Source organism: Chrysoperla carnea, chromosome 3, assembly GCF_905475395.1.
Source record: "Chrysoperla carnea chromosome 3, inChrCarn1.1, whole genome shotgun sequence".
Lineage (NCBI taxonomy): Eukaryota > Metazoa > Arthropoda > Insecta > Neuroptera > Chrysopidae > Chrysoperla > Chrysoperla carnea.
The window spans coordinates 66,455,682-66,478,988 of record NC_058339.1 but is presented as its reverse complement, the minus strand read 5'-3'; the positions used below and the strand labels follow the sequence as shown (position 1 = coordinate 66,478,988).

At 29.5% G+C, this 23,307-nt stretch overlaps 2 protein-coding genes across 2 annotated transcripts; both read left to right on the top strand.

Annotated features, from left to right (window-relative positions):
• Positions 1-227: 227 nt before the first annotated feature.
• Positions 228-6,327, top strand: LOC123295631 (7SK snRNA methylphosphate capping enzyme bin3-like). The gene is made up of 5 exons (XM_044877047.1): positions 228-365; positions 1,292-2,256; positions 3,004-3,409; positions 3,863-4,081; positions 4,336-6,327. The coding sequence occupies exons 2-5, from the start codon at positions 1,292-1,294 to the stop codon at positions 5,080-5,082; spliced, it is 2,337 nt and encodes a 778-aa protein (XP_044732982.1). The 5' UTR covers positions 228-365; the 3' UTR covers positions 5,083-6,327.
• Positions 6,328-11,280: 4,953 nt separating this feature from the next.
• Positions 11,281-22,092, top strand: LOC123296193 (HORMA domain-containing protein 1-like). Its single transcript, XM_044877653.1, has 10 exons — positions 11,281-11,304; positions 14,542-14,820; positions 16,463-16,587; positions 16,917-17,056; positions 17,841-17,992; positions 18,073-18,331; positions 18,781-18,924; positions 20,166-20,395; positions 21,743-21,900; positions 21,969-22,092. The coding sequence occupies exons 1-10, from the start codon at positions 11,284-11,286 to the stop codon at positions 22,090-22,092; spliced, it is 1,632 nt and encodes a 543-aa protein (XP_044733588.1). The 5' UTR covers positions 11,281-11,283.
• The last annotated feature ends 1,215 nt before the right edge of the window (positions 22,093-23,307 follow it).

Below are 23,307 nucleotides of genomic sequence, written 5' to 3'. Positions count from 1 at the left end.
CTTACGAACGTTTCAATCTTTCAATCGACACGAAATGGCTATAAACTAAACAAGTAAATAAAACAAATGAAAATTAGTATTAAAGAAAAGAATAATCTCAAATTACTTTTTTCTTTTACATATAATTTTAAATTTTTGTCCGTTATAAAAAAACGAATCGGTTACATTCGGTAAAATTCGTAAAAAAAAACGAATATAGCACAATAACTATATGAGAAAATGGCAGATTGGTTCGCCATCGTTGTTACAGTAAAGATCACTGTGCAGACAAAAGTGTGGTTTGTACTTAGGTGACTTATTAAAATATATGTGTTTTTAATATTGAAGTAATTTAATTTTAAGAGTGCATTTGTGTACATAATAATGTAAGTTTTTTTCATAATTATTTGTATTAAAATATTAATAAATTTTTTATCCATAATATCATTTTATGTTAATTTTAATACTGAAGCTGCTCGAATTCATCATCTGCGCAAGTCTCATTTTTCATAATAAATTTAAGCGCCCTTATAAATTTATATTTAATTAAAAAAACATTAATTCAGCAAACAATCATGTGTTTACATTCAATTGGAAAAATAGAGTAAAATTTTTTTACAACAGGATATTCGTATCTGATAAATAGAACTTGATAAAGTCGTGTCTATTTTTAAATACGTTTTCACTACAATGCATTGGTAAAGAACTCGCGGGCAGCAGTGCTCCATCATTAATGTCATATTTACCCTTCATTACATGATTCTTATTATTATATGTTTTTTATTGGATTGGGATTAATGAAGGAAAAGACAAGAAGGGAATTTGGGAAGTGTAATCTCCAATAGGGCACATCCTTGACAATTTCTTAACTTACACATAAATTTTCAATTTCTTGGCCCAATCTGGATCTGCTGTGGGGATGAAAGTCTAAAACACCGCAAAAAACATAATATTTTGATAGAAAAAAGGGCAAGATGGTTGAGAAATTGACACCTCCAAAAAACACTTCCATGACAATACCACTGATTTTTTTACATACATATTTTCAACCTTTTAGATCAATTTAGAGGGTCTGTGGGGATGCACATAGCTTTATAAACGTCGAAATCAGCGGTTTTCCCATTTGGAAGTCCTCCTCAGATCGCTTGTGTCAACCGCCGCTTTTATCAGATATCTCCATATCTTCATTGTTTTCTAGGGGCTATGCAACATATTTATAACACATCCCCACTACTCCCCATTAACCTTATATGTAGTGCATAAGTCTATATTTTCGTAAAAATATAATTAAAATGTGTAATTTTATTTCCAGATGTCGACGACGACAACAACTATATCAAATAATGTTGGGAATCCGACCCCAGCAACAAAAAAGGACACCGATAAGCAACAATTACAATCAAAACGTCCGGCTGCAAATAATTTTACGAAAAAACATAAACATGAGTTTAAAGGGAATCGTAAACGATCCCAAAGTTTTAGTGGAAGTGGAAAGATATTTTTATTTAAGAGACGTAAAAAAGAGAGTACACTCCCAACAAAATTTTTATTGGGTGGTAATATTTGTGATCCATTAAATTTAAACAGTTTACAAGATGAAGAGATTAATCGTGCGATGAATGCGGTCACGCCAAAATCATCTCCGTTGCCAACACCTCCACGCAGACGAGCACAAATCGAAGTAATCATACCGCCAAATATATGCGATCCGCTAAACTTAATCGATTACACGGATGATGCTACTTATGAAAAACAGTTGAGTTCACCGATAAAACGTAGTCGAAAAAAGAGTAATCGTAAAAACAAACGAACATCTTCGAATTGTGTACCAGAGAATGATAATAATAACTCGACGACGAATACTAGCGAGACAACGGAAGTTGTCGAAAAAGTTGAAGTTGCCAACGATGTTAAATCTGAGGAAGTTAAGCCAGAAACAGATTCAACAGCTGCTAAAGTGGAGCCAACAACACCAGAAGATAAAGTTGCCAAAAAATTGGATTTAGATTTACCATTGGTTGACAAAAAGGAGAAACCTGTGAAACGAAAGTCAACAGATGAAGGAAAGGATGTTAAAAAAGTTCGGAGGGTCGATGCTATGGATAAAATTGTGAGCCCTGTAATACCACAACCGGGTGCTTGGAAACGACCGCCCAGTTTTAATTGGGGTGGTCGTAATGCTAACAAAAATAACGTTAAGAATAGTCAAAAAGCACCAGAAAAAATGCCTACGTTTCGTGATAAAAATAAGCAATATCAGTACGGAAACTATAATAGGTAACTATAACAAATACATTATTATATTTATTAACTTCCTTATTTAGAAAATCGATACGAAAATAGAAAATGTTTCAAAATCGCTCTTAGGTGCGTGTTTTTTTATACCATGTATATGAAATATATCAAGGTATACTAAGTTTTGTCCCAAGGTATTCATAAAATCAGATAATTAGTCCATTTCCGGTTGTCTGTCTGTCGTTTGTCTGTCTGTTGTTATCACAATAACTCAAAACGAAAAAAATTATATCAAGTAGAAATTTTTTAGCGTGCTCAGGGCAAAAAAGTGAGGTCGAGTTCGTAAATGAGCAACATAGGTCAATTAGGTCTGGGATCCGTAGGACCCATCTTGTAAACCCTTAGAGGTAGAACAACTTTTGATTGAAACATTTTTTTGTAAACATCACTGTTAACCTACGAGGGCGCAAATTTTATGGCATATATTATATGGGAATATCAGTTATGAATGTGTGGCTATCTAATAGTGGATATCTGTCTTTACTTACGTGTCGTCAAAAAACAAACGATTGCGTCATCAACACTCTATATATGGTATTTCAATAATTAACTCAGTCAAGCGGCGTTGAATTATATGGTAAAATTCGAAAAAAATTGTAATCTTTTACAACTACACAAAAAGTCCTTCGTTTTTATATTTACATTCTGTATTTCAAATCACAATAATTATGAAACAATACAAAATAGATTATGAAATTCTATAATTTAATAATTAATTTTTGCCAACAGGTATTATGGATACAGAAATCCTCATCACGATGTTGATTTACGCTTAAAATGTTTTGCTGCTCATCGAGGAATGTTTTACGGTAAAGATGTACTAGATATCGGTTGTAATATTGGACATGTTACATTGTCTATAGCAAGGGATTTTGGTGCAAAAAGTGTAGTGGGTTTGGACATTGATAAAAAACTTATAAATATTGCACGTAAAAATGTATGTTATTATGTGAATTGTACGTCGGAGGATCCAAATGGTGAGGGTATACCACAAGCGGTCAACAAACGTGGTAAAAAAAGTACAGAGAAATTTTTTCCAATATCAATGCCAATTTTATATGGTCCGGTAGATGTACCGGGAATGGGTAGAGTGGAAAAAGAAAAAGGATTTCCACATAACGTTACTTTTGTACAGGTAAGGGTGTCATAAATTTTATTTCAGAAAATTTTCATAGCCGGAAATATCTCAGGAGGCCTGAAAAAGTTTTAATTCGAATATAATCTCAGAAAATCGATAATTAAGCCCTATTGAAGTATCACACAATAAGGTGAGCAAAAAAATTTTCGTCTGCCAATTTCATAAACAAAATCTTTTTGTGATTAAAACCGAGCAATGCAAATTTTCATGGACTGGAAAAATAGAAATATTCTTCAGGTTTTTATTTTTATTAGCCTGATGTAAGCCAGCCTCTAAAGGCATTTATTATTATCCATTCAATTTCTTGAATATACTAGAATCTAATGAATGTGCTTTTCCGTAAGGCTTAATCCAGACCTATTCTTGTAATTCTAGCGCAAGTTGGCTAGTGAGCTAAAAAACATGAAAAACCTAGATATAAAAAACTAATTATTTTTTCTATTTTTTTAGGGAAATTATATATTAGAAGATGAATCACTTCTAAATTTGGAAACACCACAGTTTGATATAATATTAGCCTTGAGTATTACTAAGTGGCTTCATCTAAATTGGGGTGATGCCGGAATTAAACAAGCATTTAGAAGAATATATGCGCAATTACGACCTGGCGGACGACTTATTTTAGAGCCTCAAGCTTGGTCAAGTTATCTTAAGAAAAAATCATTGACGGTAAGTTTAATTAGATGATTAATTTAACAATAAAAGATATATCGGCGGTACCTCGAGTTATTGACGAAAAGCTTAAAAAATTGAGTTTCATATTCGATTCTTGGCGACATTTTAGAATTTTTTTTAATCAAAATTATCCAATTTTCGAAACCGAGTTTTCGAAAATCAATAATAATCTAGGGGTAATTAGTGCCCAAAAAATAAGAATACTGATAAAATTCTCAAATTTTTATTGAATTTTAATTCTATTACAGGAAACCATTTATAAAAATTTCAAATCAATCGAATTCTTTCCACAACATTTCACACAATATTTATTATCATCCGAAGTTGGATTTGCAAAAAGTGAGGTTATGGGCTGTCCAACACATCATTCGAAAGGTTTTCAACGGCCAATATTTGTATTTACCAAAAGTAATTTATCCCCGTTATATTCACAACGTAGTGCAACTTCAACACCATCATACACATTAATATCTGGAACAATTCCAAATCGTGTTTATACAAATTTACAATCACCCGCATTTACGGAAACATCATCTTCACAAGCTAAAAAAGTTGAAGATGTTCAAACGAAAACTTCCAGTACATCAGAACAAACCAAATGTGAAGAAGTTACTACAAAAAATTTGGAAACCAAAAGTGAATCAAATTCGGAAAAAGTTCAATCAAAGGTGAATATAACAGACACAGGAGAAGTTACAACGGAAGTGAAAACAAAAAGTAATTTAAATTCAAAAATTCATGTCGAAGATAATCCAGAAATTCAAACAGAAAACACAGAAACCATAAGTAATAGTTCAAAAATGGACGTAGAAGAAATTCAACCAGAAAAAAACACCGTAGATGACAGTAGATCAGAAAAAGGTGAAAGTAGTACGGAAACTGTTTCACAAAAAAATAAATCAGACGAAAATGAGGCATGTAACTTAAAGATCATATCATCAGATATTTGTACGAATCTAAGTACAGACTCAAAAACAGTTGATGAATATACGTAAACAATGCAAAAATTGTGTCTTTGGGTTTTGTTTCGATTTCTAAAATTTTCTATTTTAAATTCCATGAAAAAAACAAATGTTTATGTATAATTTTTTTGAAGTATGATCAGATCTTAAATTGGTTTAGCTCCAAATGTATGTAAAATTGCATGGTTAATTTGTTATTTTATAAAACAAGTATTTTTTTAAAAATATTTAACTAGGTTAATCTTTTTTAGAAACATTTAAAATACTGTTAAAAATTTGAAATTAGTGGCGAATTTACTACTTGTTCGAGTAGGTAAAATTATAAGGGTGAGGGTTAGTATGTAGAGTTTTCTAGCCAAATTTTTACGCTAAATCGGTTATTCTACATTCTTTGCCAACCATTCTATGTGTTATATACATAACTCTAGCCTTCAACTAGGACTCTCGCGGTTCAAGCTCTAGCTAGAGCAGTGACTCTAGTTAATAATGAAATTTGACCAAATATATCAACCAAAAAAAGATAAGAGGAATTCATCGCCATTTTTAAATACATTAATGGCTTCAGCTTTGTACTAAATTCGCCACTGCTTGAAATATTCTCAAAAATAGTACAAAAATAATAGTTTAATTAAAAACGCAAAACTGGTTTCCAAATGTTTTCCAATTTATCACTGGTAGCAATTTTTGTTATCATTGATAAAAAAAAATTCCCTTGGAATTTTTTTCTATGTGAAATTTTCTAGTCAAATCTAACTTCCAAGTTTTCTTAAAATATATCCACCAGGGTTGAATTTTTCAAATGTGCCTAAAATCATTCACTCCTAACAATCAGAACTAAAAACTTCACTATGTTAGTATATTGTGCAAACCGAGAAAAGTTATCACCCCTGCACAAATACAGTTAAGGAAGCCCATGTAAGTTAATCTGCCCGTACTGTCCGTTATTACAAATGCGGCTTAAGTTCAGTTAAATTCCTTTTGCAAATTCCATTTTTGCATGCAGATGTAAGGTCATTTTAATTGAGTGACTCAATTTTTTTTAACCCACAAGGAACACTTTATTGTTGACTATTTCTCAAACAGTAAGGTGTGAAGTAAAATATAATGATAGCATTCTTTGAAAAAAAAACAAACTGTTTACAGTAACTTGCTTAGTTACTGTAAAGTTCAGGTTCGTGTGAAATTCACCTCTAAACCTTTTTCAAGATATAAAATTCTATCTGTTACAATATATGATTGCAGTAAATAGGGCTTTTCATTTTAAAATCACGATTCACTTTTGTTTCGTACTAAATGATTTATAACCAATATGATAAAATGAATAACAAATATATCTTAGTCCTACTTATTGCTGTCACGAAAAAATAAAGCCTGCACTTGCGCTTATGGCATGATGAAAAGGCCTATTAAATAAAATTGCAGTATATTAAATAAAATTGCAGTATACTAAATAAAATTGCTTAGTTTTTGTTTTAAATTATTTAAAAATAATAGTTTTTTTGCCCTGGTACTCAAGAAATAGTTGAAATCCATTTTTAAGTTCTGATCATACATTGAGTTTTTTTTTTGCTGTAGCATTCCTGTATATTTTGTTTTAGTAATTATTTTGCAACTAAAAAAAAAAAACGGATTATTATTTGTATAAAATTTTTTTTTTGTTTTTAAGCACATATTTTAAAAATTTAAAACGTATATTAATTAATTTTGTTAATTTATTTTTTGTTTAAATAAAAATAAATATTGTACACTTCATTTTTATAAAATTTAATTCTTTAGAACTTCGTAATTTATCGATTTCATTCATTTTAGTTGTTTTTTTTTCAAATGATAAATCGTATCCATCATAAGTAGGCCTAGAAAAGCCAAAATCTATTTTCATTTTAAAATTTTGTTGAAATAAATATGTCGGCCGGATTTTGAAGAACATATTGTGGTATTTCTAATTTTCAATATTAAGAAAAGAATGGTCTATGAATTAGGAGAGAATTTTCGTTAAATTGTATCGACTCGATAATCTTTTTTTTTTATGATTAGGTCTGGAACCAGACGTGGTATTTGACAGCTATTTAACTTTTTTCTATGCAAATTTTCATAAACGGATACTTTTCTTTCTGAAAAATTTTCAATTGCGTGGCAAGCTTAAAACTTGATTATTCATTAAGCACGTTTTTTGACTCAAAGAAAATGGTTGAGTAAAAAATGCAACAATAATTTTGCTTGATACTCAACAAAGTAGGATATTTTTCGTCTGCCAACATAAAAATTGTAGTTTTTAGATTGTCGGACAACGGCCATCTCGTTCTTTCAAGTGTCGGGCAAAATTATTTTTAAATTTTTTATTCAATTTTCTTATTGTTTGTATATTGTCATTTTTGGAATGAGATTCTTTAGTGCTAATAAACCACTGAAAAACAAATTTTTATTTAATCCATAAAAGCTTTAAAAATGCATTTAAATTTTACATTTTCAAATTTAATCGCTCTGTAATCATGACGTCAGTTGGCTATGTAAATAAATGGGCTAATATCTTACATAATAATTGTTTATAATTTAAACTGTTAGTTTGCACAGCTGTATGACGTAATAAAATGGCGGTTACTAGATCCCGGTGATAAAAAAAAACTGAAAACTTGAATTTAAAAATTTATTTTGTTATGTTATGAACTAAGACTAACATTTTTCGACTACTTTTTGGCTAAACTATCTCAGTAACATATTTTTAGATTTTTTCTCATATAGAGTAAGATATCCTATTGCGAGCTTGTCACGCATTTTCCACACGTCCTGAAAATTTACGTAGAAGAAAAAACTGTTAGACTCGGCATTCACAACAGCCTCCCAAATTTTCAGTCATTTTTAAATTACCGCCAAAAACTACGCCATAGATTTAAAACACAGTTTTTTACAATTTGCTTGACAAAAAAAAAAAAACATTTCCAACGTGACTTTATGATTCTGTTTCTTCCGATTACTATGCCGACGTGATAATATTTTTGCAATAAACTTAATTTATTTTGATTGCTCTGATAATGGATATCCTCGAATATACACCGAAGACGATTAATACGTTTTTCATTTATTTTATTCAAATTTTACTTATGTTGTTAATTCTACTTCGATAATATGAGTAATAATTAAAACTTTTTATAGTCACTAATAAATAAATAAATAATTGAGGGCATTTATGTGATGATATACAAAACGAAATTAATTAGGAGAGATTAAATTTTTTGAAAAATATTTTAGATGCTAATGTTTTTAAAAGTATGTTAATGAAAATTCAAGATTTTAAAGACATACAATAGTATGTGATTATTCACAAGAAACTAGATTTTTCTTACCTCGTAAAAATTGGTATTCAAGAAAGTTTCTTTAAGAATAAGTACTAAGAATATCTTTGGTTTCATCTCAGGTTCTTTTCGTGAAATAGTTTTCGAATTAGTATCGCAGTTGAAGAAGAATTTAAATTTAATTTCCTGACGATTCAAAACCATTTTAAATAGTGATATCGAACGATTTAAATTTTTCACTGATATATACGAAACGATTAAAAATAATTTCATTTCAAAACATCTCGAAAACAGACAAACGATTTAAAACCATTCAAAAGTATTAAAATTTTAATAGTTTTAACTGTTTTAAATCGTTTTTCTTAAAGCAAGACTATCGTTGATTATTTATTATATTTGAAGTTCAAAATTTACTAATCATACATTTACATTTGGTAATTTTAGCGCGACAAATACAAGACAATTCGACTTAGTGAGAAATTTAATAAAAAACTAGAAATTTAATAATAAAATAAAATATTGTGCAAGAAGTTGAATGTTGGATAAGATAATTTTTTATTTCCGTAAAATAAGCAATTTTTTCAAGAACCACTTAAAGAAAAAAATGAAATTTTTCGAATTTTTATAAAGTGAAAGATTATTGAAGACTTGAAACTTTCTTACATACCATCTTCAAACCCTTAAAAAATAAACCAAACTTTAATTTTTGTAATCCTGTAAATTTATTATGTGGGAACTTTAATAAATCGTTAATTTTTTGTGATTATTCATATGCATGTACCCCTATTGTATGGATTTACGATACTTACCAACCGAATTTTACCTTTTAACGGTACAATAAAGTCGAATTATGCTAAACCGATAGAAAATCGAAATATAAACAGACTTTACTGTATAAATAATTTAGATTGATTCGATGATTCCACACTTTTATGTAAAATTTATTTTGGTCAATTTTTATAAATCATTGGGATATTGAACTTTTAAAAAATCTGTTTAAAATATCATTTTTAGGTAATTCAATGAAAATACAATTTTAATTTTATAAACAGTCTCATTCGAATATAGTGTTTTAATAAAAAATACACAGAAAAATTTTTAAGTACATACCATTCCGTTTTGGAAACAATTAAATTCGAAATTTGTAGGAAAAAGATTCTTCAATTTCCTGAATATCCTTAGAAAATATTTTCTACGCTTTTTATAAAATTTGATCTTGTATGAAAACCGTGGACTTATTTAATAAATATTTACTTGTAAAAAATGTATAAAATAATTGTTTTTCATTTCTCTTGTGAATAATTAAAAAATAATAATTGTATAAAAATTCCTTAGTTTGTTTGTTTTTGTTTATAAATAAAAATTTTTTGTAAATATTTTTGTAGAAATTGTAAAAGGTAAATGACAATATTATTAAAAAATTAGTGTGTAAAAATTATTCGATTTAATTAATAACACTTATAAAAAATCAAAACAAATTTCTATATTCTGCACAAATAAAAAAATTGTTTAAAACGAAATGATCGATTATTTTTAAGGCAATAAAAACATTAGTCATTATTACGTAATATTTATTGATGTTATTGTTTTGTACTTTAATTACAGATAGTTTATACAGATCAAGTTGTAAATTTCTTCAGCTGATTTAGTATTTAGTAGTTTAGGTAATGGTAAGTAAATTCTTTGTTAAAAATATTTCTTTGCTCGTATGTGAGACTTGCGTATAGAATTATTAGAGTGCCAATTTTATGGTTGCGTTCCAAAATATAAATAAGTGTTGTGTTTAAATAGCAGCTATATGAGTTGAAGCGATACATTCTTTGATTTATTTTTAGTTGGAAAATGGTTACTAAAATCTAATATTTTAACGTACAGAAATAAATCACGTAGGGCTCCAGAAGTTGATGAGAGATCAAAAATTATTTTATCTTCCGGTACCAAAGTTACCGGATTTATTTCTGTACGGCATTTATGTAATTCGCTTTGACTACTTACGCAGACTTAGTATCCAGCAACGCTGTACGTATTTTCTGGTGCATGTGTGTGACATGCATATTCTCACCTGTACCGCGCAAAAAAAAACCCCATCGTGCTTAAAGTTAGTTTTACATATAGGAGTATTTTTTTCAAAATGATTTCTAGTGGGCCATTTCACCCGAAAAATTTTAGCATGAGCTTGTAGTCTATTAGTGCTACCAAATACATTTGTGTTAAGGTGTTTAAACCAGATAAGGTTCTTTATAACCATGCAAATGGGGTATGTAAAATATTTTCCCGTTCCTTCCTTATTTTTCCCCTCAAGTGCATATTTAACGAGATATAAATTTTCGAAGGCGTTATTTACGTATCTTTTAGTGAGGTTTAGTCTTAAAATTATTGGGTGTCATTTAAAACATAAGCTGTGCTCATTTTTACTTTAAATAGACATAATTTTTGTATATGTAGGTATATTTTGAGAGCCCACTCTCCGAGAGTGGAGCAAGATGGGACATTTACCTTTTCTGTCTCTCGGGTATTTTCTCTTTGAGTCCTTGCCAAACAATTAAAATAGGTTTAATCGATCAAACAGGGGGATTTTCAATTGAAAAAATTTAAGCTGTAGATTGAATATTTAATTTGCAAAATCATATCATTAAATAAATATTCATAGAATTTCATTTATTCCGATTTGTAAGAAAATCATTATAAGTTTTTCCGAATGTAGTAAGAATAGTAAATTTTGATCGAACTTATATTGTGTAAATTAATTCCCGCCATCGTTTTATAAATATTGTTTTTTGTATAGTAATGCCATCTTTAGCGTCCTTACACTTTATGAACTAATTTCAAATAGTGATGTTCACTTGTTTTAACTGGCTTCTCAGTAACAAATAAAAATTTGTGGTTTGGTAATTAATTAATTAATCCAGTACTAACTTATTTGTGTGATTTAATAATAATAATAATGGCTACAAAACAAAAAATGGTAAAAACCTTTATCTTTTGATTGTTATTAAAAGTTAGCTGCAAATTTTTTTAAAACTTTTTTGCTAATTTATCTCATTAAGTAGGCAATTATTTGACCACTACTAGATTTTGTTAATTTAAGATATTCATAAATAGAAAATTATTTTGTCTTTTTATTTTTTTATACAAATCAACCTCAAAGTAAAAAATTGAGAAAAACGGATTTTCGGATGTATTTCAATTTTTCTAAGTGTCTTTTTGATACTTACGTTATACTTACGTAGTTATTTTGATACCTACGTATAAACTCTGAAAAAAATGTTTTAATGAAACGTACGAAAAAAACAAAATTTTGGGTTTGAAAATTGGGAAATTCGAAAATATTGGGTTTATATTGTAGGAATTTTATTCGATGTGTCATTATAATATCAATTTTTTTAAGCCTTGAATTTTTTTAAGGGACTAAAAATAAAAACGCAAAAAACCTTAATATCTTTAGAAAATATTTTCTAATCGTTTTATAAAAATTATCCATCAGGAGCCCCGAGTTCGATTTCTAATTTAACTAATTATTTTGTTTTTCTCCTTAAATACAACTTGTTTGAAAGGTCGCTTGTGAACTTACCTTAGAAATTGATATTTTTATACCATGTATACATAGTATATTAAGTTTAGTCTCAAGTTTGTAACGCTTAAAAATATTGATGCTACGAAAAAAATGTTGGTATAGCTGTGTTCATAGAATCATCCAATTAGCCCATTTTCGGTTGTTCGTCCGTCCGTCTATCAACACGAAAACTCAAAAACGAAAAAAGATATCAAGCTGAAATTACAACAAAAAAAAGGTTCCTTATCAAAAAAACAAATTTTGTTTGAAACATTTTTTTGTAAACATCACTTTTTACTTTTTACGAAGTACACATTAGATGCATATTTTATTGTATGTATTAATATGGGATTATCAGTTATGTATGTGTGACTTGTATAGGTATTTGTGTAATGTGATAGAATAATCAACACTGTCTATACATGGTATTTCAACAATTAACTCAGTCAACTGTTTGTTTTCACTTGTTTTTTTTTTTATATATTTGGAGCGTAGAACGCAAGTTTGGTAAAATTTGGTACGGTGATACTATTTTATAGTACACAAAAAACCCATTAGTATAAGAAGATTATTAAAAAAACAAGTGAAAACAAACAATTGACTGAGTTAATTGTTGAAATACCATGCATAAATAGTGTTGATTACTCTATCACATTGTACATACACAAATTATATAATACATACTTTACAATTCACGCATAATTTGCGCCTTCACGGGTAAACAGTGGTGTTTACGAAAAAATGTTTCAAACAAAAGTTCTTTATTTGATAAGGAACATTTTTTACATTTAAACTTTTGTTCTATGTCTAACGGTTTACAAGTTGGGTCCTACGGACCCATAGGTCAAGGCCCAATTGACCTATGTTGCTCATTTCGACGAGCAAATCTTTTTTCGTTTTTGAGTTATCGTGCCCACAGACGGACGGGCGGACAACTGGAAATGGACTAATTAGGTGATTTTATGAACATCTATACCAAAATTTTGTTCGTAGCATCAATATTTTTAAGCGTTACAAACTTGGGACTAAACTTAGTATACCTTGCATATTACATATATGCAATTATTGTAGTAATGAAAAAAGAATTCCATCGCTTTGAAATTTGGCACAGTTTCGCCAGTAAAATCTCACAAAAAAAAAAACGTGGTGTAAAGCTGCTTTCTTGGTATGTTATGTGGGCCCCTTAGGAGAGTGTGAAACTACGTTTTGCAAGCAAAAACAGCTTTACATCGTCTTCCTGCCGCTATTTGTACAAGTTTTTGAATCTCTTTTATATTTTTGGAGAATATGGACACCCAAATTTTGCCCTAATTTGCCCCCTTACGAGAAAACAATGATGTTTACGAAATATTGTTTCAAACCAAAGTAGTTTATTTTTTTTATGAGGAACTTTTTTTACATTTAAACTTTTATTCTATTTCTAATGGTTGAACATAAGCAAAACTCAAAATTTTAACATTTCTGAAAACCATGCCAATTTTTTAAGCATCATATCTCAAAAACTATTATACATACCTACGGAGCTGTGGGTTGACTTTAATTGTTTCAAATTAAATATACTTTCAAAATGATAATAGCAACCAATGTCAAAAGCTGATAGTTTTTGAATTAATCTGCAAAAAATGAAAAAAGTTGGAAAATTTTGCAGTTTTTCAAGGATTACGCAAGTAGGACAACTTATTTTTGCTTGCAAAACGTAGTTTCACACTCCGCTAAGCAGTCTAAATAACAAACCAAATTTGCATTTAGAATTTGATTGACTTAAGTTGTTTATTTGGTTGTAACAGCTTCGTATCGAAAAATCGACTACTCAGAAGAGGACTTAAACCCTTTTTGGGGTTAAGAAAAAAACAGATTTTTACAAAAAACAAAAAAAAACTGCAACCAATAAAAAAATACCAATACAAGTTGTAGTTGAAGTAATTTTGAACATTTTCGTTTTTATTCGACTTTCTAGCTCCAAAATTGACCGAGATATGAAAGATTTAAGTTTAGAGTACATAAATCTGATGTAAAAATTACATTAACAAGTGAAAATAAACAATTGACTGTGTTAACTGATGAAATACCCTATATAGACAGGGTTTGCATAAAATTTGCACAATACGGTAATTGAATGATATCGAATTTGCCTAATTACCCATAAAAATGTAAAAGTAGACTTGATACCATAACAAAAGTTGAAAGTTAAATTGAAATTGGTTAAAAAACGAAGAAGTTACAAGTATTCAAAGATTTTTGTCCATCTCTTATACGCAAAACAGAGTTTTATATGTAATCTCTATGATGATACTGTGCAATACAGTCGCACTAATATATCTTTCTCTTTATTTAATTAGGAGTTTAAACGTTCATATTTTGCATACGTCTAAAGATTTTTAAAAACCAAATTCACTTTTCTGTCCGTTCAGTGAGAATTCATCAACTGAAATGAAAAAAAAATTTAGTCATCTTTTCCATTACAGCTTTACTTAGTTGATTTTCATTTGATTTGATTACCCTCCGAATTGGGAATGATAATTGGGAACGTATACATTATCAGTAATCCGTTTATAGATTTGTGTGGCATTTACAAGAAATTCTTCATAAAATAAGTGTGAACCAATGTTCTATTTGAAAAATAATAAGATGAAAACATTTTAATTTTAGGCTGAAAAACAAGGAAGTATATGCAAAGGGAGTATCAACACGTTATCATCACTTGCAATTCAAAATCGTAATAAAAGCGCAGCTTTGATGAAAGAAGTAACTTCACTAGTAGTATCATCAATACTGTATTATAGAAAAATAATACCGCCCGAAATGTTTGTTGATAAGAAATTGGGCGTGCAAAAAGTAAAAATTCTTAAAACTAATAATAATCATAATATGGCTGATAATTTTTGTGCTATGATATTCTCAGTCCATGAAGCAATTGAATTAGGATATGTAAGTAGCTTGCTTTTCGTTTATTTCTCTGGTAGTTTTATCAGAATAATTTTTCACTAAAACCATTACAAAAACCATATTTTCCTTCAAAGCACAAGCCTTTATTTATATACAGAGTGCTTTTTTAATTTGACATATGCACGAAACTCGAAAAATAAGTTTTATCGATAAAGCTTCAAGCAATAAATTTTATGTGTATAGGAACACATCTTATGCAGGCATTAAACTTGACCTAGATTTTCAGGATCAATGAAAAGCTCATTCTACTCCATAACTGTCAATAGATAGATGTAAACTTTAAATTAGAAAGTTGTTGTTCATTAAAAAGGTAATATTTATTGTTCGAAACATTTTTCCGAAAACCGTATAGTATAGACAAAAACGGACTGAAAAGTTTTACCCAAAATTGTTTTTCGTATCAAAGTTATTATAACTTATAATTGTTTCTTCAGAATCTAGATACTCTTATATATTTTCCAATAAATCCAATAAAAGTGTTTTTTTTTTCCATAAAGACCATTTTTGTTCAATTTGAATGAAGAAACACGCGAAAAGCTAGATTTTTGTTATCAATTTCTGTCTAACCTATTCGATTTACAAAAAATTTTTCAAACAAAAAATATTTGCGTATTATTACAAAGAACAACTTGCTTATTTAAAGTATTCGTCTAATGTTTATTAGTTATGGATCAGAGTGAGTTTTTAATTAAGCCCAAAAACTTAGATCGAATTCAATACCTAAATGATGTGTGCCTTTGAAACTAACATTTTTCGTTTGAAGCATTTTCTTCGATTAAACTTATTTTTTGAATTTCACGTTTATGTCTAGTTCAACACCCTGTATACATGCAATGTATCTCCGATAGACTGACACTAAGAAAGATATGAGGCGAACTCCTTTATATAAATATGCACATACCACATTTAATTGTCGGCTTTTATTTCATTATTATTTTTTACTAACTTGATGCCCGCCCACTTCACTGGGTTTAAAAGTAAAAACCTCCGCTTTATGGCCTCCAAGTGTAAAATAGTCATAATTCATTAAGTATTTAAGAAAAGATGGTCTATTTTAAATTTTTACAGAAATCTTTAATTTATGGTTCAAAATGATGATCATAGATGGGGCAATAAAATGTCCGAATAAATTTAAATTTTTATTTTTATTTTTTTAAATATATCTTTATAAATTGTAGCCTATGTGTTATTCTGATCTATGAGCTATATTGTTGTGCAGTTTCATTCAAGTCCATTCGTTAATTTTTGTGTGAAAGCGTAACAAACAAACATCCTTACCTTCACATTTATAATATATAGGGATATGCTTATATTAAAAGATTTATTCGGATAATTCTCTCTATGAAATTTATAACATTGTAGAATAATGAGTTTAGACATGAATAAACATATTTTGCGCTTTTTGTATGATTCATTACTGACTTTTCGCTTTACATACAAAACATACTGTTTGCTTTACGCCTCAAATTCTGTTTCGCGAGTGGCACATTCCTGCAATACTACGCCCTAGTTATGACCCAGTTCCCTCCCCAGCGTTTACGTACCTGAATAGGTCCATTTGAAGTGTGTTGTTCGCCTTAAATAAGTTGCTTTAAAAAAATTATATTTCTTAAAAATTTAACAGTTGAAAAAACTTATAATCACCTTCATGGAAAATGAAAAACCTGTAGAAATTCATCGGTTATATTTTGAACACACTGGCGAATCTTATAAAACCATAATGATTGACCAAGTTTATTCCACATCCAAGTAAGTAATTTTAAGTTCTCTTATCGAACACTGACACTAACTCACAAAAATTGAATTTACATTTCCCACATCACAAAATTATTTTTAGAATTTAAAGTATTTGTTTGTTTATTAATTGTTGGTTTAAATATTTATTTATTTATTATTTATTTACAAGAAACTAACCTGTTACAAGATGAGTGAAACGAAATAATTTAAAAAATTTTTCTTAAAAGCGAAATAATTTTGATGATTCCTTCTCCCAATACTTAAAGTGTTCGATACGGGAAAATTAGCTTCGCCTGATGAGATCTTTGATCATTTTTCTTCTTCTATTTTTGTCTGTATAGAATTCATGTTAAACATCAAATAAATAGATTAAAAGAATCAATATATGAAACCATTTCACGTTTTATCCAAACTCTGTTAAGTGTTCCATATGTAATAGAGAGACCCCATGTTGGAGTCGAATTAAATTATTTTGAAGAGAGTAAGTTCAACTTTTATAACGATATTAGCTCATTGCGAAATTTTTATCGTTCTTGATAGTTTAATCGATTCCGGCCGATGTTTTGTAAAATAATAAAGGATATAAGAAATTGAAAAACTTGTAAAAGGAGGCCCTATGCTAGGAGCTTGTGAAATGTCGTTGCTAACCAGTTCTAAATATGATGGCTTTAAAAACTTTTGCACTTTGGCTTCTGTCTGTAACCAAATTGGGAAGAGTAGCATTTACTACAATATGAGATTAGAATGTAGGTTCGTACTTTTTCAAGACGTTTTTCAAGTAGACTAAATATGCTACAATACGAGACTAAAAAATAGACTCTGTAGACCCAATACTTTCCAAGATAAAGCCTTTCAAATTTATCGTAATTAAAATGTCGAAACGCTTAGAAAAATATCAGTATGGTATCTTAATAGCTGAATAAAAATGACAAAATATTATCCTACCTTATTTTTTACTTTATTATCAGTTAGTTCATGAAGTGATCGTTAGATTTCGGATGAAAGCCACCTGCAGTTATGAGAAAACTCCCATACGGTACGATTTAAGCACCGGTACGAAATAGGTAACTCTCCCCTGCTTCAATCAAAATTCGAAAATTAGAATCTTCTATTTTTAAAGTCGACTATAAACAACCCACGTAATTTTTCTGAAAATTTACAAGCCTATTACGAAATCAATTAAACTATCGCTTGAAATAATTCCAATTTGAAATTAAAAATATTCTCAACAGGTAACGTTTATTAAAAGAAGTTACTATTTTCAGTAACACCAAAAGATTACCTCCCTCCACATTTTGAAGCATTTGATGAATCCAAGAAAAAACATCGCTTAGCTACACAACCAATAAATTTTGGCGAGATTGCAACCCCGTTTCATGGTTTGATATTAAAATCACAATTTCGATCTGGCCTACATGTTTGTATTTTACCTGAATATATAAATTATACTTTTTGTCTCAAAGAAAAAACCTTTAGTGCTTAAAAATTGTATTTTAGGAAGGAGTAATTGAGAAAATAAAAGAAATAAGAAATGCGTCTGACGAAGAATTAGAAACCATAAACAAACCTGAGAGATCAGAAACAACCGCTTTACTTCCAAGATCAGAAACATTAAATTCACTTGAAAGATCGGAAATAGCTAATCCACAAGAGACAGCAGCATCAGAAACAATGAATTTCATTGGGGTATCAGAAATGATGACTTCAGATGAAACTGAAATAAATAAAATTCTGAATTCGAATACTAGCATAGAAGGTGAATATTTACTGGTATAGACAGTGGAAACATTGATAGGCGAGGATGCTCTCTCCAAATATTTACTGAACAACCTTGTATAATCAATCGAATATCGTTAATTTTATCTGGATATTCGCGGACCTTATACTAATATTTTGATTGGGCCTCATGGTGTCCATTTTCACACTTTCAATTAGCAAAAACGGCGAAAAAGCAGAAAATGTCATGTTAATTCTTACAAAATCAGACTCTTATTATACTGCCAGTATAATCATGGCAGTGCAGAGAAAATCGGGAGCTGCTTCGTGGTGAATACGTTCACTACCTCATTCTAGTCAAAGCTGGTATACTTTTCAATTTGCCTTGAGGCAAAAGCACCTTGACCTATCATAATCTAACACCCTTAAATTTTTTTTTAAAAGTTTTAATCAACATCCATACAATGTATCCATTATTTTCATTATTAGATTTTACAGAAATTGAGAAACAATTGGTTGGAGACATTGGGGATACGACTATAAAAGATGAAGATTCGTATTCTCAGTTACAACAAAATCAAGAGGGTAATGTTATTGATCTTACTCAAGAACAACCAGAAGCTATGGATTCTAGTAAGTATTCATGAAGAATGACTCAGTTCAGACGCGGATTTATAATTTTTGCGCCTCCAACTCGGCTCAGTGATCGTGCGAGTTAAGGCGCAATCATCTCTAACGTTTGGCTAGTTACTGGAAGGTTGCGGGTTCGGATTCAGGCTGCGATAGTATGAGCCTGAATGTTATAAATATTATCTAAGATAATAAATGAGTTCTCTAAATACGTATGACTACCAAGTAGTCATCATCAGTATGAATTATCTAATTGTAATTACTCTTGTTGTGTATGTTACTCGTTGCTAACTTGGCGACGATCTGTATAATCATAGTTTCATGTGTCTACAATTTACACTGTTCTAAGTATCTAATCAAAATTGTGCCGTCAGCTAATCAGCTTCGACCAGGTGACTATTGCTTGACCAATGAGCATAATATTTTATCACCTGATTTTGACATTTAAAATAAAAAAAATTCCTAGTGATTTATTACTAGTGAACAAAAGCCTATTATCTCATTTTTTTCTACAATCAATACTGGAAATTTTGCTTTACATACAAAACATATTTTTTGTTTTGCGCCTGAAAATTTATTGCCCTTATGGCTCGACCCTTCAATACCACGCCTTTGTTACGGCCTTGTCCCCTCCCCACCGTTGACGTACGTGGATTTACTATAAAAATTGTTGTACAACTCTCGCCTCTTTTGAAATTCAACCACAAGTCTGTCTATATAATTACTAGATTACACAATCAACCTGGTGGAAAAAATATTTGAAGAAAGAATAAGTCATTTTAATAAGTCTTAAAAAACTCTGGAAAAGTCTTAAGAACTCTGAATAACTCAAAATTTCTAAGACTTTTCAGAGTTTCTAAGACTTTTTTCAGAGTTTTCTAAGACTTATTATTTCTTCAAATATTTTTTCCACCAGGGACTCTGAATGTTTCCCGACCAAATGATGAAGAAGTAATAGCTTCGGCAGATTCATTTGCTGTGAGCTTTATCTTCTGCATCCTCTTTGTGAATTTTTCATTTTCTTTGACTGTTGAGAGTTTGAGGCTTGCTGTTCAATATCAAAGAACTGTAATTTTTTGCATACTTAAACAAGTAATTTTATATTTTTATAAAAACATCCAAGCGCGCATCCTTTTGTAATCTCGTGCCGTACCGATAATCCGTCTCTGAATCAGTTAGAACACACGAAACTTTAAAAGAACATTCACTGCTTATAACAAAATAATTCTTTTTTTATGATGCAGATTGTACAAGAAAAGAAGGTGAACTTCAATGCCCTTGTAAAATTAAAATCGACGAGGGTGTGAAGGTAAAATGTGAAAATTGTAAAACGTTCCAGCATATTTATTGTTTTGATATGTTAATCAAAGGTCATGTGCCTACTAAACATATTTGTGATGTATGCGCAGCCCGAAATCCCAAATTACAATGTACTGTCCCCGAATTGTCTACTATGGATACAGAAGCAAAATTAGTAAGTATTTATGAAAGAATACAGGCCCGTGCTCAGGAATGACCCAAGGGGGAGGGTTTAAACTTTTGTTAATCATGTTTCATAAAGTCGATAAAAAAAGAAACTTTCTACGTTCGGTCGTAGCTGTTGCCACAGGCAAAACTGCTAGAACGCGAAGCATTAGGTAGACATTTGGAAAAGCATGCTTAGTGAAAAATTGAACTTGTCGATCCAGATGTCGACGTGCAAAATTGAAGTGAAATTTTTCATTTTGTTGAGTACAATCAAAATTCGATAAAATATTGCGACGATTCAAAAATTGATCTTGTAAATATATGTCAGAAATAAATCGATCTACGTTACATAGATTGTGATTCGGAAATAATCTTCAACTGAATCACTAAAAGTTACTACTTTTATCCTAATTATCACGTTTAAAAACCGAATGGGTTAATTCAACCTGTAACAATGTTATTGTAAATGTATAAAAAAAATTTTCTATGGCATTTTTGATCCATTTCATCCGCTACTGAGAGTGTCTTCCAAAAAGTGCATTTAAGCGGGTGAGACACTTTGGTTACCAAAAATTTAAAATAAATTCAAACGTGATAATAAACTTTTAAAGAGTTAATTTCAATTATTTTTATGATTTTTATACACGTTTTTCTAAGAATTTCAAAAACACACCATTTTTGTGGTGAATTTACCCTTGTTCCAAAATAGAGGGGTATTTTTCTATCTTTTTAGAGATTTTATGTCTAGTTTTTATTATAACGAATCAAAAACTTTCTGGTTATTAAAGATCGGCCGTGTCCAGAAAAACTTCATACTAGTTTCAAAAACGTAATTTTCAGGAAACGCGTTTAAAGTTTAAGCGTCGCATGTCGCTTTGTATAGAAACCAGTTCAAATTATACACATGTTTGATACGTTTTATGTATATAAAAAACTTTTCTACTTTGAATTTCTTCATAAATTTTGGGAGAATATTTCTACCTCTTTTTCCTCAGTATAATTTTTTCTTTACGTTCTACGACAAAATAATGCTGTTAGTAGAGCGTTAAATTTCCTTAAATTTTGACTATTTAAATATGTTTGTATGTCAGTTCGATACCGAAATATGGTGCCTCAAAAAAGATCATTTTTCAAAATTCACTGAAATTGTTAAAAAATGCAGAATGAAATTTTATGAAATGTTGAAATCTTGGTTAAATAGTTAAAATTGTTGGAAATATAACGTATACAAAAAAGCATGAGAATGCTTTAGCCGTGGGACGTAAGCATCCCTGAACAATATCCTAAAGTTTCATTAGCATTCTCAGCTTTTTTGAAAGTCCATTTTAAGTTAAATAAAAAATTTTTTTTTTAGAAACGGTGTATATTTCGTTTGGTACTTGGACTTACGTACTATCGTAGCAACAAGGTATCCAAAGAATATTTAACAAATATACTGTTATTAAGTGATTCATTTGCGAATGAGTTATTAAAACGTATCGATCAATTGCAATTAATCCATAGAGCAGGAGGGTAAGTTTTATATTCAGCCGGTCGTTTAGTCATTTTATACTAAAATCTAATCTAATTTTTATTTTTAGCACTATTAATAGACGCTTGTTCGAAAGTAAAACTATACCAGATATCTTTAGAGATCATTCAAAAATTATAGAAGAGCTTGAAAGCCCTCCTGTTGCGAAGAAACGATTACGTTTATCACAGTAAAGTAATAAAATTAAAAATTAGTCCAATTAAATTTGTTTTACGGAGGCCTAGATACAATGGATTATCCAAAAGACTAAAGGCCCAATGTTAGATATATTAGATTTTCATTTTTTTCATTAGGTTAAGTTGAGAATATTTGTTTAATCTATTCTGGTTAATATTGTCCATTTTAGACAGAGAATTTATATTTATTTTTCTTATAATTAATTGTAATTATAATATTTAGTTTAAAAACTAAATTCATTTTATAAAATAATTTAACAGTGTTACTTAAATAAACTTATTCCATTATTGCCCACTTGTGTATTCAAATTAATATTATTAATCCAAGAAATGAAACCAGATAAAGGCAAAAGATTAAAATAGACCTTTACACGATGTTACACGAAGGTTAGTTTGACGTCATTTAAAGTTGATAATAGTGATATATTAATACAACTGTTGACACTGTTTTATTGTCATTGCTTGTCGGATTAACACCACAGATCACAATTTTGTTCATAGTGTTTTTATTGTTAAAAATGCTTAATTTTTGAGTTACAGGCTCTACTCGACCTATATTTTCATAAAAAATTATCAAAAAGCATTTCTGTTTTTCATGAAAAAGGTCTATTCTATGATTTTTTACGAAACCAGGCTCAAAATGTTCGTATGAGTGTATAGAACAAAGTCATATATTAATAGAAAGTTCGCTCAAACTGATTCTACTAAAAATTTGAGAAAATAGCCATTGGACCTAATATTTTGTAGTATTTTTTCTAAAATCGTTTTTGGAAAAAAGTGATTAAAAAAAAAACTAAAATTTTCATATCTTCGAAACTAACATTTATTATGTGGTTTCGATCAAATATTTGATTTGAAACTGATTGGAACTTAAATTTTGAACCATTTTAAACAATTTTTGTCTCATTTTTTCCCCTCACTTCACGGTTTTCAAGATGTAAGAATTATAAAAAAAAATCCGCATTACGTTACGTAAATTACGCAATAGTTTATCTTCATAATTTCTACAATGGCCTTAATCTAATAAATATCGTTTATTTTTATCAAGAGGAGTAGAAATAAAGTTGAGTTAACTCTGGGTTTTGAGTTATTTTGGATATCACCCGGCTCTTCTAAGTTCGCATTTCTCAATTTGGCGGCGCTGATTGTAACTCACGACCATAGCGTATAATCATCATAGTTTATATTTATATAATATGCATGGTCATGGGA

Bases quoted from the DNA above. Each gene is read 5' to 3' on its own strand.
- LOC123295631 (XM_044877047.1), top strand. From the start codon at position 1,292: ATGTCGACGACGACAACAACTATATCAAATAATGTTGGGAATCCGACC. The intron at 2,257-3,003 runs GTAACTATAACA...TTTTGCCAACAG, and splicing joins CAGTACGGAAACTATAATAG to GTATTATGGATACAGAAATC. The intron at 4,082-4,335 runs GTAAGTTTAATT...ATTCTATTACAG, and splicing joins TTAAGAAAAAATCATTGACG to GAAACCATTTATAAAAATTT.
- LOC123296193 (XM_044877653.1), top strand. From the start codon at position 11,284: ATGGCTACAAAACAAAAAATG. The intron at 18,332-18,780 runs GTGAATATTTAC...TTTCATTATTAG, and splicing joins TTCGAATACTAGCATAGAAG to ATTTTACAGAAATTGAGAAA. The intron at 20,396-21,742 runs GTAAGTATTTAT...TTTTTTTTTTAG, and splicing joins TGGATACAGAAGCAAAATTA to AAACGGTGTATATTTCGTTT.